We start from the raw sequence: 12,954 nt of genomic DNA on the forward strand, positions 1-12,954 counted from the left end.
TTGACATTTTAAATATTTCTTCTGCAAGTGGTTCCACCTACAAAAAAAAAAAGTTAAAATTAAAAAAAAAAATCGTTCGATTTGAGAAGGTGTCTGTGATGGACACCGGGTAAAAATGATTTAGACTCCGGACTTCATATTTAAAACAGCCTTTCTTTTTTTTTTTTGGCTTTTCTTATCTTTTTTGTACCCCTTTAATAAAAAAAAAAGAAAGAAACCTTACATTATGGCTATTGTATCAACATTGATTTCAAAAGGATATAATGAGTTTCTGCAATTCTCGTTTATGGAAGTCAACTTGTTTTACAAGATCTTGATTGGTATTGTCGTTTATTGGTCACTTTATGTTTCTTCTCAAACCGTAAGTCTTCTTTTAACAACGCACAGACATTTTTTATACTAAAAAAAAAAAAAAAAAAAAAAAAAAATTAGTTTATTCGTAAAGATTCCAAGATGGTACCTACTGTTTTTTCCTATGTACCATTTATGGGCAACGCGATTGAATTCGGAAAGTAAGTATAGAGCCCCCGAAAAGAAATAAGAGTTGTATGCAACTTTAAATACTGATGATATGGGTAACGTCATAGAGATCCAATTTCTTTCCTCAAGAGTTGTCAAGCAATTTATGGCGATGTATTTACCTTTCAATTGATGAACAAGAAGGTGACTGCATGTTTAGGTCCTGATGGTAACCAATTTGTGTTTAACGCAAGACAAACGCATGCCTCTGCCGCTGCTGCCTACAATGACATGACAAAATATGTATTTGGTAAGGACATTGTATTTGATACAGCTCATAGTATCTTTATGGAACAAAAGCGATTTATCAAAGCTGGTCTGAATGTCGAGACTTTTAAAAAGGATGTACCTTTAATCTTGGAAGAATGCGACTTATTTTTTGACAAGTTTGAAAAGTCTGGAGAGATTGATGCTTATCATATGTTTGGTGCTTTGATTATTAACACGGCTTCGCGTGCTCTTTTGGGACCTGAGATTCGTAATGCTTTAGATGATGGTGTTGCACAACTCTACTATGATTTAGATCAAGGATTCCGACCCATCAATTTCATGTTTCCTAATTTACCGCTTCCAGCTTATCGTAAACGAGATGAAGCCCGTGAGAAATTAGCTGTGGTGTACGAAAAGGTTATCAAGAATAGACGGGATAATAAGGAAGTGCATGATGATCTTTTACAAAGTTTGATGGATTCTAAATACAAAGATGGATCTCCAGTTCCTGATGCACAAATCTGTGGTATTTTGACCGCTGCTTTATTTGGTGGACAACATACATCTTCTACCACCTCAGCTTGGGCTTCTTTAGAACTTGCACATCGTCCGGATATTGTTAAGGCACTTCGTGAAGAAATGATTGAAAAGTTGGGATCGTTGCAGGTAGAATTTACGTATGAGAATCTGGACAAGTTGGAGTTATTAGAAGATGTTGTGAGAGAGACATTACGTCTTCATCCACCTATTTTTAACATGATGCGTCGCGTAGTGAATGAAGATATGTTGCATGAAAAATCTGGGCTGATGATCCCTCAAGGTAATTATATCTGCGCTGCTCCTGGTGTAACCCAAATTGATGCCACGTATTTCAATGAACCCATGAAATGGAACCCTTATCGTTGGTCCGAAAAGACCGATCCCGTTCATCAATACGAGCAAGGAGACGATGCTAACATCGATTATGGTTTTGGTGCAGTCGGTATCTCATCCCGCAGTCCTTTCCTTCCCTTTGGTGCAGGTCGCCATCGTTGTATCGGAGAAAAGTTTGGTTATTTACAGCTTAAGGCAATCATTGGTACATTTGTCAAGAAGTTTGATATTGAAGGAACTACACCCAATGTGCCTAAACCTGATTACACATCCATGGTAGTTGTACCCGAGAATAGTAAAATTAAATTTACCCGTAGAGTCTAAATAAATAAAGATTCTATTTAATTAATAATTGAGGCAATGCTCTTACCACCATTCGAAAATCTATTCTGAGTATCAAACCTACATGAACGATTTGATCTACTAAATGTTTGTTTTGAGCGTTCGATCTAATAAGGTTTCCGCAATAGAAACCGCTAATAATCCGCAGTTAAAAAATATGTCGTGACTAAAAGTAAACTCAAGATTCTACTCTTTATTTTTGTCAATAATATATACACGTATAAAACAAAAAAAGAAGTCAACTATCTAAAAAAAAAAGAGGGGGAAGGGGTGATACCGATTCCTTTGTAACGTGGTCTCTCAAAAGTCCGTTGATTTTTTTAAAGTGATCTAGGAGAGGTGGGAGAAGTTGTGGTAGAAGTACCGGGAAATAAAGCAGCGCCAGCCAAATATTGTTGAACAACGTAAACGAGACTTGCCACCAGAGCCAAAAAGAAACTGAAGCGGACAAATCCAAACACGAGTCGATAGACCCAACGGAAGGTAGCCAAGATAAAGCAGTAGGCGATATAGGCAATAATAAGAAGAAGTATGATGGTAAAATAGTTGGATTCGATGGGTAATTGAGAGAATGTGTCTACCAATTGTTGAATGAAGGTGGGTGAATGAGAAACAATGTAGGTAATAAATGAAGTTGTCACTTGCACTACTTGATCAGGAGCAGGCAAGTTAATATTCAGTTCCTTTAAATGCAAGTAACAGAATGTATATGCTTGTGTCAAGTAGCCAAGGGCTTGTAATGCTATATTGTAACTGTCGTTGAACCCTTCCATGATGATAAAATTGTGTTGTCAATGAAAGAGAATATTTTGATTTTATTTTTTTTATAAAAAAAAAAAAAAAAAAAAAAAAAGTGACTTGCGGTTTTATTGAGGGACAGGTTAAAGATCAAAAATAAAAATGTCACGTCATACACTCTGTAAGAACGCGTTCAGAGAATAATGCAAAAAATAAAAACTCGTTTCTGATTGGCTTCCCACCCATGACAATGCAAGGAACCAAAAAAAAAAAAGCTTAAAAAAAAAAATAGGACCAAAAAAAAAGCGTGAGAGAGAAAGTGCATGTGAATTTAAGTGACGTTGACATCAGGGCAAATTGGATTTCGGAGATGTAAAGAGAAATCTATTGATAATACATATATATTTTTTTTTTCCCCAGGTTTATTTATTTTTTCTTGTTATTATTTAAAAAATATGTTTGCTTCTACACGTATTGCCCTTAGAGTAAGTTCTCTTAATGGCATAATAAAAGTGAAAGAGGTTACTAACATGAGTTGACACAGGCAGGACTTGCTCAACGTTTCTATGCAACTGGTGCAGGAGCCAACACACTTTTATTTGTTGAACATAAGGATGGACTCATTGGAGGAGCTACTTTAAATGCTTTAACCGCTGCTAGTCAATTAGGTGGTTCCGTTACTGCCTTAGTTGCTGGTGATGCCCCTGAAGCTGTTGCTCAACAAGTTGCCAAGTTAGCTGGTGTTTCCAAAATCTTGACTGCTAAAGACGCTGCCTATGCCAACAATTTACCCGAGGATATTGCTCCTCTTCTTGTGGCTGCTCAAGCTCAATTTGGCTTCACTCATTTATTGACTGGTCATACCGCTGTTGGTAAGAACATCTTTCCTCGTGCTGCTGCCTTGATGGATGTTGCTGCTGTCTCTGATATCACTGGTATTGAAGCTGAAGATACTTTTGTTCGTCCCATTTATGCCGGTAAAGTGAAATTATATGTACAGCCCCCCCATAAAAAAAAAGAAGTATAGGATTTTAATAATAGTATGATAGGTAATGCTATTGCTACTGTCAAGTCTGGTGACAAGATCAAGGTAGTTACTGTCCGTGGTACTGCATTTGAAGCTGCTGCTTCTTCCAACGAATCCAGTGTTCCTGAAGAAGCTGCACCTACTGCTGAAAAGCCCTCTTTGACCCAATGGGTCAGTGAGGAGATCCAAAAGAGTGATCGTCCTGATCTTGGTACTGCTAAGCGTGTCATCAGTGGTGGCCGTGGTATGAAGAATGGTGAAAACTTCACCTTGTTGTATGATTTAGCTGACAAGATTGGTGCTGCAGGTAAGCAAGGAAACCGCACGGATGGACGAGTTTGATATCACGTGCCTGTGAGAATTTATGACTAATATAAACCCTATTTTTTTTTTTAACAGTCGGTGCTTCCCGTGCTGCTGTTGATGCAGGATTTGTTGACAATTCCTTGCAAGTTGGTCAAACCGGTAAAATTGTTGCACCTGGTAAGTAAAATATGACATATAAAAAGGAGAGCACTAAAAGCCTATTATTTTTACACTTAGAACTCTATGTTGCTGTTGGTTAGTATAAAAGAAGAGCGTGGGAATATAGAGATTATTAAGAAAAAGGGGTTTTTTGGAGGACTAACAAAAAAAGGAGGATAGGTATCTCTGGTGCTATTCAACATCTTGCTGGTATGAAGGATTCCAAGACCATTGTTGCTATTAACAAGGATGCCGATGCACCTATTTTCCAAGTAGCTGATTATGGACTTGTTGAGGATTTATTCAAGGCTATTCCTGAATTGACCGAAAAGATTGCCAAATAAAATAAAAAAACCCCTAAATAGATGATTCGCCGTTCCAAGGGTTGGAAAAATGAAACTCTAAGGGCCCTCACAAGCAACAAAATTATTTTTTTAAAGATCCCGATTAAGGACTTTATTATTATTTTTTTTTTTTTTTTTTTTGTGAAAGGTTACTTCAGACTTCCAAAAGAGAGCTTTTTCCAAAATCCATGACGTTGCTTTTTAATGACCCTTTTTGAACGATTACAATATAAAGTTCACTCAAAATGCTAACCTATCTGTTATTATTTTTCAAGGACTCTATTGTTTCAATATACTTTTTATTTCTAGAGAAAACAAAATGAACCTATCTCAAATTGTCACAGTAATTGCTGAATCGCAATAAATTTTATTTGGACTTAATGATGATATGAATATGATTATGGAATCAGACATTTTTACACTTTACCGACAACAACGTAATCGGAAAACAACTCGATCAAAACGTTGGTGCTTGCTGAATCCCATATGACGATGGTAGTGTACTTTTGGAAAGGCATTTTGTTAAATAAAATTAAATAGTTAAGAATTGGTAAAGAAAAACGAAGAGGATCACAAACACAACTCTTTTATCAAAAAAAAAAAAAAACAAAAACATTGGTGAGTTCAGTAGCCCAGTTTGGCTGATTTTTCATCTGATAGAAGGATTCTGGGGTCGTTGGATTTTAATCCTTTATTGGGATATTTCGAAAATTTTGGCACTGGAGAAAATTCGATGTTATTGTTAATCGCCTATATATATCCATTTAATTTTTTATTCATCTATTTGGCAAAATTGTAACCTTTCACAAAAAAAAATAAAATAAAAAAAATAATAATAAAGTCCTAAATCGGGATCTTTAAAAAAATAATTTTGTTGCTTGTGAGGGCCCTAAATTTGACTATTTTTAAAAAAAAAAAAAATATGTGACTTTTTCCATTTTTGTTGTTGTCTCTCTTTTTTTGTTTCTTCTCTTAAAAAAGAAAAATGCTTTTGGCAAGTAGGCCTTGTATTGACACAATTAATATCTCCAAACCAAAACAAGTGCAGTCACCCTTTTGGTTTGGTGGTGCAGCTTCTTGTTTAGCTACGTTTGTTTCACACCCTTTTGATCTCACCAAAGTACGACTTCAGACATTACGAGTAGAGAATAGCACAGCATGGTCTGAATTCAAATTGCTGAGCCCTGCACGCATGTTCAAAACCATGTGGACTATCAGCAGAACAGAAGGTATCACTGCTCTTTATAGTGGATTATCTGCCAGTCTACTAAGACAGGGCACTTATTCTACCATACGTTTTGGACTCTATGATCAATTCAAGTGGTCGGTAGCAGGGGACCAAAGTAAGCTCTGTCTTTTTTTTTTTTTGACATATTTTTTTGTATTTATCATCATTGGAATAGAACCAACGGTACGTCAATTGCTATTATGCTCAACGATGGCAGGTGTTTTGGGTGGGGCATTTGGTAACCCTAGTGATGTGGTCAACGTACGTATGCAGAACGATGGTCAACTACCGCCCAATCAACGTCGTAATTACAAAAATGTGCTTGATGGTATGGTTCGTATCTGTCGAGAGGAAGGTCCTCAAGTGTTATTACGAGGCATTGGATCCAGTACACATCGAGCCGTCTTAATTACTGTGTCGCAAATGACGAGTTATGATCTTTTTAAGCAGGGTCTACTAGATAAATTTCATTTTCATGACGGATTAATGACTCATTTCGCAGCTAGTCTACTAGCGGTAAGTTGCTTGTGCTTTTTTTTATATATATATAAACAAAAACTCACCTTAATTTTTTTTTTTTTTTTTTGTAGGGTTTGGTGGCGACAACGGTGTGTTCACCGCTAGATGTGGTCAAGACACGTATTATGAGTGCACACATGCATGATGGTCGACATCCAGTGAAAATCATGTTGCACATGATGCGGACGGAAGGATTTGGGTCGCTTTTCCGTGGCTGGATGCCTGCTTTTGTCCGATTAGGGCCACACACAATCGTCACCTTTATTGTTCTAGAACAATTAAAAGACTGGCACAAAACTTACAAATTAACCCATCAATAGACTTGTTATTATACCATTTATTAAACTCTCCTTTTTTTTTATTATCATCAAAGTTGAAAGCGTTTGGTGACTGCACGCGGGATTTCCTGTTCATGATGAGTGACCATGATCAAGGTTTGATCCGGTCGCATGTGCTTTTCTAACCACTCATTGACTTTTGTAATCATCGTGTCGTCTAAACCTTGAAAGGGTTCATCCCAAATAATCAAGGATGGCATCTTTACTAATGAACGTACGAGAAGTACCATACGTTGCTCACCTGTGGACATGTGTTGTAATTTCTGCTCCAAAAGAGGTTGAATGTCAAACTCCTTAAATAATTGAGAGACGGTTTCTGATTGGCTCTCTGAGATGGGTCTGGGAACAACCACATCAAAGAACCCTGTACCCGCCGCTTCCAAAGCTGTCAAATTCTGATTAAAATAAAGGTGAATTTCGGGACTGACCGTTCCAATCTTTTCCTTAATTTCCCAGATACTTTCTCCCGTACCCCGTTGACGACCAAATAGGGACAGGTTGTTGGCGTAAGCCTGGGGATGATCACCTGTGACAAGGGATAATAATGTTGTCTTTCCTGACCCGTTTGGTCCCATCAGTGCCCATCGTTCTCCCTTTCGAATTGTCCAGTTGATTCCCGCTAATACTGGATGTCCACTGTAAGTCACCTTGATATCCTTCATCTCCACAATCGATTCGTTATTGTCGGTATCAGGTGCTTCATACACATCCATCTCTTCTTCCTTTTGTGTTAATAATTGGTTTCGTTTTTCTTGATAATCTTGGGGTTGTCCTTGCCAAACAATCTTCATCTCTTGTAACTGCATTACGTCTGTAGCCCAACTAGGAAATTCATCTTGAGGTCGAAGCACTAAAACGACAGGTATAACAAGCTTTCCTAATACATCCAGCAAGTGTTGCCGATGTTCAACATCTAATCCCACTAATAATAATAATAAAAAAGACGCAATTGTGTGTGTGCGTGTGCGTGTGTGTGTGTGAATTCTTTACAGTTCCTTATTTCCCGCTTTTTTTTTTATCATCATTACTAAGTGGTTCGTCTAAAACAAGCATTTTGGGCTTATTTAATAAAGCGCGTGCAATTCTTGCTCGTCGAGTTTGGCCATTGGATAACTTTACAAATGAAAGAGGTAATAATTCCTCGATATTCAATTGTTTAGCTACTTCCGATACACTGGATGGATCCTCATCTGTGGATAAATAGTCTTTTAAAGTCACATCGTTATCTGGGTCACTTGTATATCATTTTGTTAATATACATGATGTGCATGACTTTTTTTTTAATTGGATCGTTGGGAAGGAACTCACCTGAAATTAAATCTCTCTTGGTAATAATGGTTATTGTACGAAAAGCGTCCAGAGTTTTCCTTGAAGGATACCAGGTGAACATGATCTGATGCGTAAGGTGACACAGAAGGGTCAATAATTGGCCATTTGGCTGCTGATAATGGCTGAATCGAGTGTTTACCAGCAATCGTCTAATGGTAAAGATATTAATATATCAAAAAAAAAATCGCGTGTCATTTTTGACCCTCTCTCTCGCTTACTTGTGCTAGTGTGGTTTTACCAGCACTGACAGGACCCACAATCACCAGTCGGTCGTCCTTCTTGAGGGTAAATGAAAGGTCTTGGAAAACAGGTTCTTTTGCTCCAAACCGAAACACGTTGGCGTGTTGGAGTTGAACAAGTGTTTGACTAGAGTACAAACGCACCTGACTATAATACAGTCGCATGGGTCGTAGCATGTTCATTTAGATAGATGACTGAGAGCAAACACAAAATAAAAAAAAAATAAAAAATAAAAAAATACTCGCACAGAGTACCTTTATTTTTATTTTTCACAACTTTGATTGGATATTTGTCACCATGACAATGCCAAATAGATGAAAGATTATAGGGTCGTGGTTTGTCTCAAACCTTCTTTTTTTTTTTGGATGGTGACTATAAATGAAAGAATTCTAATGACAAGCGCAAAGCAAAAAAGTGGGTTGATGATAGAAATAGGAACTTCATGTGTGTATGTTATACAGCATACCCAAAGGTCATTTATTTTAAATCAATGAAAAAAAGGGAAAACCTTGTAAAAACAAAGTAAAAAAGGGATTTATTTTCCCAGCCCCGGGAAAAAATGGTGGAGAACGGTCACGTCCGGTGCGTGCGTGTGTATGTTTTATGTGGGGGGGAGGGTGTGCGAGCTTTATAAAAAGGCCTAAAGTTTTTCATTCTCTCTCTCTAATTTTTTCTTTTTCATCTTTTTACCACTTTTTTCCCACATCTTTTCTTTTTTTATTTTATATATATTAAATTAAAAATCATGACTGAAGCTCAAACCGTCGCTGTTAACAAAATCGTTGATGCATTTACCGTGTCTGATGATCGCTTATCCAAAATTGTTCAACAATTTGTTATTGAAATGGAAAAGGGTTTAGACCATCAGGGTGCTACCAGTAAATATTAGATGATATAGTATATATACATATAAGAGATACTAACAAAAAAAAAAGTTGCCATGATTCCATCTTTTGTCGCTGGTCGTTGTACAGGTGATGAAAAGGGTTCTTTCATGGCTCTTGATTTGGGTGGAACCAATTTACGTGTCTGTCACGTCACTTTATTAGGCGCTGGTGAACACACCATTCGTCAACAAAAATACATTGTCTCTGAAGAATTAAAGACCGGCCCTATGCGTCACTTGTGTGATTTCATTGCTGACTGTGTCGACAGTTTCTTGACCGAAAATGGTACTAGTGAATCTCATGAAGTCATCCAACTAGGTTACACATTTTCTTTCCCTGTTCTCCAAACTTCCATCAACCGCGGTGTCTTAAAGCAATGGACTAAAGGCTTTAACTGTTCCGGTGCCGTCGGTAAAGACGTCACCATTCTTTTGCAAGACTCCTTCCGTCGCAAGAACATCAATGTCAACATTGCTGCTGTAAGTGAATACAATACAAAATGTACAGACCATAAATTTAATAGATTTTTTTTTTTTTTTTTTTTTTTTTTGGTAGATTGTCAATGATACCGTCGGTACTTTGATGGCATATGCCTATAAGCATCCTGAAACCACCATGGGTGTCATTATGGGTACAGGTTTCAACGCCTCTTATTACGAAGATATGAGCAAGGTCAAGAAATGGACAGGTAATAAGGATGAGGAAATGGTTATCAATATGGAATGTGGTGCATTTGATTGTGAGCGTCGCGTTCTCCCCATGAACGTTTATGACAACAAGATGGATCGTGAATCTATCAATGTCCATCAACAACTCTATGAAAAGATGGTAGCTGGTATGTATCTCGGTGAGATTACACGTAATGCCATGCTTGATTTGATTGATCAACAATTCTTATTCAACGGTGAATCCTCCAATGACTTGAACAAGAACTGGAGCTTTGAAACTGCCTACATGTCCACCATCGAAGTAGATGAATCGGATGATTTAAGTGATACGGGACATATTTTGGAGTCTGTCTTGAGTATTCCTAGCACTACTTTGGTAGATCGTCAAATTGTCAAGAGACTCTGTAACGCTGTTGGTGTTCGTGCTGCTCGTTTAGCTTCTTGTCATATTGCGGGTGTCTTGACCCATACTGGTAAGGTTGGTCATGATTGTATTGTGGCTATTGACGGTTCTCTCTTTGAGTTCTATCCCAACTTTGGAAACAATATGGGCGATGCTTTAGCTGCTGTCCTTGGTGAGCAGGCTCGTTCCAAGGTCAAGTTTGATCTTGCTAGAGATGGTTCTGGACTTGGTGCTGCTATCATTGCCATGATTGCTGCCAAGAAATAAAATGTCACTGCAAGAAATTACACACACACACAAACACACACATAAACACACGCACACACACAAAAAAAAATTCAAACTTGTAAATATTATTGTATTTTAGATCTTCTATCCCCCATACACACTCCCAAACACAACATAACACAAATTATTATTTTTTTGCCGCGGGATTTTTATTAATCCGAATATCACTATTTTATTTTTTGACCCTTAAAATAAGAACCAATTAAATTCTTGATTATGTTATTACTTTGTTTAGTTTTGCGCAACGTTTTTTTTTTTTTTTGGAAGGTCGGGGAAAACCCTGATTACCATCTGTTGTGTTACAGACGTCATCTTATCAATCCATCAAAATCACGTATCTTCCCATTACATCTTTTTTTTGTTCTCATCCATCGTATCGTGCATACATCTTTTTTTTGTTTGCATGGGTTACCGAGATAATTTACTGATCATGTGTCCCATTTAAAGTTTTTTTTTTTTTTTTTTTTTTTTTTTGCATGAAATTGTCTTTCGGTAAGAATGGGTGTCTTTTTTAAACAATAAGCCTGTGTGATGCATCTACTTATTGAATCGCCCCCTGTTTTATTCTTTTTTTTTTTTTGTACGCTCGCGGGAAAGTTTTTTCCGTCAATTTTTATAGATTTACGTTATCCCGTGAATTAAAACTCGTCTAACAAAAGTAGCGAGCATTGATAGCATTAAACAATTTTTAAATAAGAGTATATATTCCTTATTCAGGCGGCTTTTTATATAGTATTGTCTGCCCTTGCATTGCATCTTATTACCGAATATTGCTGGTGTATGATCATTTAAAAATGTCGTTTATCAGATTGTGGTCCTTATGCAGCTATCTTGAGTTTTTTTTTGGGGGGATGTCAGCCCAAGCGTGGAGATTTTGAATTACAAAGTAAATCTGAATACATTGTCTTGGATTTTAGGTTTAGCCTAACTGAATTGAAGAAAATTATGTATTGTTCCTTACATTTGAATCATACAAAGGCCAATTTCTTTGAAGAAAACTAAATAATAATGATAGCACTAATCCTAATCATAGGTATTAAATCATTTATCATAATGTATTAGTTATCATGTCAAGCTGATTATAAAATTCAATTGATGTTACTTTCTCTCGGCCTCATAGCCACCCTCGTGGCTTCTGTTTACGCTCGTTATGTATGTGCTAATAGCGCCTATGATAGTCAGACTATAATCATTATTACCTGCCGAGGTAATCATGTTGTTGCCCGTTATGATGCTAAAGAATCGAAGAATATCTTCACAAAACGAAAAGTAGCTGGGTGGTGTTAATAAAAAAAGATGTTTCTAACGAAAATCAACCAAGCGTTAGATATAATCTTGGTTTCTTGTCAAACATTTGGGACCCTTGTATCGTACCCTTATCTTAAAGTTATGGAGTACAATTCGTCCCGATAAATGTTCAAGGACTTTTGGATTTGGCATGTTGTCTTTGTTTATTGCAAAAATGGATAAGAATTACACGCTAGCCACAGTTATTTGATCATGACGGTGGTGGTTTTGGAGAATTTATCGCAGAATGCCTTATCAAAGATCAAGACAATTGGAGAGATTGACGGCGTTAGAAGCCGCCATGACTTCAACTTTACTCAACCCACTCTCAACACTCAACTTCTATTGACAGGTATGAGGAGATTGACCAATCAAGCCAGCCTATGGTATTTACTGTATATATGTTACAAAGAGCACAATCGTAAATGCATTCCATTCAGGTACTTACAATTGTATTTGCAAATCAATAACGATAAAAAAAAAACGATTTCAATCTATCTGTCTGCAAGTTAATGTTGACAGTTTGGGTTTTTTATTCACTGAAACTGTTGATCATAGGATAGAAATCCAACATGAAGCCACTTTCGATGCATTTGCGTTTGTGCAAGCTTACAAACGTCATGGTAGATTTACACTTCATAATCCCAACTTCAACTTTATTTCTAATATTGAAAGCAATCGCAACGCTCATATCTATTTTCATTATGCTGATAAGAGGAAAATTAAAGTACAAACATTATTTGACTAATCCTTCAACCATTTAGGAATTAGCTTGTTGTTTATGAAGCGCTTTAATGAATAGTAAAGAGTTGCATTAGATCATACATATATCTTGCATTGATGGTTAAAAAATTCATTTTAACCTTCCCAGGTTTTTCCTCATCAAAGAGACATTCGGGTCGTTTTACATCTTATGTTCTTACAGTCCATTTAAGAGGGAAAATCTATTTGAATCCATACTATACTATTAGATTACTCATAATGGATTGTGCATAAAAAGCTTTTTTAACTTCTAATCCTGAAATGTTTTTTTAAAAAAAAACCTGTAAACCAAAAAGTCAAATTAAGAGTGATAATTGTTTTTTATTATTGTTCTATTAATTTTCTATGGATACTGGTATGACTCAAAACATCAAAGTACATACCAATAGGGGAGTGAATGTTTGGGATTGGAAAGATAAAAAGTTTAGACTCGTCTTCAAAAGTGCTTTGACAAACTCCACTGTTGATCGAATTGAACGTGGCGATC

The 12,954-nt window shown here is 36.6% G+C and overlaps 7 protein-coding genes across 7 annotated transcripts; 5 read left to right on the plus strand and 2 right to left on the minus strand.

Moving 5' to 3' along the window:
• Positions 1-286: 286 nt before the first annotated feature.
• On the plus strand, positions 287-1,926 carry EV154DRAFT_420518 (cytochrome P450; the record flags this gene model as incomplete). Its single annotated transcript, XM_051595956.1, has 3 exons — positions 287-361; positions 433-512; positions 588-1,926. The coding sequence occupies 3 exons, from the start codon at positions 287-289 to the stop codon at positions 1,924-1,926; spliced, it is 1,494 nt and encodes a 497-aa protein (XP_051457670.1).
• A 118-nt stretch (positions 1,927-2,044) lies between these two features.
• On the minus strand, positions 2,045-2,755 carry EV154DRAFT_508457 (uncharacterized protein). The gene has a single exon (XM_051601513.1). It carries the CDS (start codon positions 2,715-2,717, stop codon positions 2,265-2,267), a length of 453 nt encoding a protein of 150 aa, XP_051457671.1. The 5' UTR covers positions 2,718-2,755; the 3' UTR covers positions 2,045-2,264.
• Positions 2,756-3,099: 344 nt separating this feature from the next.
• On the plus strand, positions 3,100-4,659 carry EV154DRAFT_508459 (uncharacterized protein). The gene is made up of 6 exons (XM_051601514.1): positions 3,100-3,167; positions 3,227-3,659; positions 3,732-4,016; positions 4,109-4,192; positions 4,253-4,270; positions 4,355-4,659. The coding sequence occupies exons 1-6, from the start codon at positions 3,138-3,140 to the stop codon at positions 4,516-4,518; spliced, it is 1,014 nt and encodes a 337-aa protein (XP_051457672.1). The 5' UTR covers positions 3,100-3,137; the 3' UTR covers positions 4,519-4,659.
• Positions 4,660-5,463: 804 nt separating this feature from the next.
• Positions 5,464-6,617, plus strand: EV154DRAFT_508461 (mitochondrial carrier domain-containing protein). Its single transcript, XM_051601515.1, has 3 exons — positions 5,464-5,861; positions 5,922-6,262; positions 6,337-6,617. The coding sequence occupies exons 1-3, from the start codon at positions 5,504-5,506 to the stop codon at positions 6,583-6,585; spliced, it is 948 nt and encodes a 315-aa protein (XP_051457673.1). The 5' UTR covers positions 5,464-5,503; the 3' UTR covers positions 6,586-6,617.
• Positions 6,618-8,663, minus strand: EV154DRAFT_508464 (P-loop containing nucleoside triphosphate hydrolase protein). Its single transcript, XM_051601516.1, has 4 exons — positions 8,151-8,663; positions 7,912-8,081; positions 7,632-7,837; positions 6,618-7,525 (listed from the first exon to the last, which is right to left on the minus strand). Exons 1-4 carry the CDS (start codon positions 8,352-8,354, stop codon positions 6,633-6,635), a joined length of 1,473 nt encoding a protein of 490 aa, XP_051457674.1. The 5' UTR covers positions 8,355-8,663; the 3' UTR covers positions 6,618-6,632.
• Position 8,664: 1 nt separating this feature from the next.
• EV154DRAFT_551615 (hexokinase-domain-containing protein) lies at positions 8,665-10,643 on the plus strand. The gene is made up of 3 exons (XM_051604993.1): positions 8,665-9,050; positions 9,108-9,538; positions 9,615-10,643. Exons 1-3 carry the CDS (start codon positions 8,918-8,920, stop codon positions 10,395-10,397), a joined length of 1,347 nt encoding a protein of 448 aa, XP_051457675.1. The 5' UTR covers positions 8,665-8,917; the 3' UTR covers positions 10,398-10,643.
• A 1,275-nt stretch (positions 10,644-11,918) lies between these two features.
• EV154DRAFT_551616 (uncharacterized protein) lies at positions 11,919-12,706 on the plus strand (the record flags this gene model as incomplete). Its single annotated transcript, XM_051604994.1, has 2 exons — positions 11,919-12,057; positions 12,215-12,706. 2 exons carry the CDS (start codon positions 11,919-11,921, stop codon positions 12,451-12,453), a joined length of 378 nt encoding a protein of 125 aa, XP_051457676.1. The 3' UTR covers positions 12,454-12,706.
• Positions 12,707-12,954: the final 248 nt, after the last annotated feature.

The sequence above is a fragment of the Mucor mucedo genome (genome assembly GCF_025094135.1).
Source record: "Mucor mucedo strain NRRL 3635 chromosome Unknown EV154scaffold_44, whole genome shotgun sequence".
Classification (NCBI taxonomy): Eukaryota; Fungi; Mucoromycota; class Mucoromycetes; order Mucorales; family Mucoraceae; genus Mucor; species Mucor mucedo.

Coding starts and splice junctions, on each gene's coding strand:
- EV154DRAFT_508457 (XM_051601513.1), bottom strand. CDS start 2,717: ATGGAAGGGTTCAACGACAGTTACAATATAGCATTACAAGCCCTTGGC.
- EV154DRAFT_508459 (XM_051601514.1), top strand. CDS start 3,138: ATGTTTGCTTCTACACGTATTGCCCTTAGA. Junction 3,168..3,226: donor CTACACGTATTGCCCTTAGA/GTAAGTTCTCTT, acceptor GAGTTGACACAG/GCAGGACTTGCTCAACGTTT. Junction 4,017..4,108: donor TGACAAGATTGGTGCTGCAG/GTAAGCAAGGAA, acceptor TTTTTTTAACAG/TCGGTGCTTCCCGTGCTGCT.
- EV154DRAFT_508461 (XM_051601515.1), top strand. CDS start 5,504: ATGCTTTTGGCAAGTAGGCCTTGTATTGACACAATTAATATCTCCAAA. Junction 5,862..5,921: donor GTCGGTAGCAGGGGACCAAA/GTAAGCTCTGTC, acceptor TCATTGGAATAG/AACCAACGGTACGTCAATTG. Junction 6,263..6,336: donor TCGCAGCTAGTCTACTAGCG/GTAAGTTGCTTG, acceptor TTTTTTTTGTAG/GGTTTGGTGGCGACAACGGT.
- EV154DRAFT_508464 (XM_051601516.1), bottom strand. CDS start 8,354: ATGAACATGCTACGACCCATGCGACTGTATTATAGTCAGGTGCGTTTG. Junction 8,082..8,150: donor GTAAAACCACACTAGCACAA/GTAAGCGAGAGA, acceptor CTTTACCATTAG/ACGATTGCTGGTAAACACTC. Junction 7,838..7,911: donor CAAGAGAGATTTAATTTCAG/GTGAGTTCCTTC, acceptor ATGATATACAAG/TGACCCAGATAACGATGTGA.
- EV154DRAFT_551615 (XM_051604993.1), top strand. CDS start 8,918: ATGACTGAAGCTCAAACCGTCGCTGTTAACAAAATCGTTGATGCATTT. Junction 9,051..9,107: donor AGACCATCAGGGTGCTACCA/GTAAATATTAGA, acceptor CAAAAAAAAAAG/TTGCCATGATTCCATCTTTT. Junction 9,539..9,614: donor TCAATGTCAACATTGCTGCT/GTAAGTGAATAC, acceptor TTTTTTTGGTAG/ATTGTCAATGATACCGTCGG.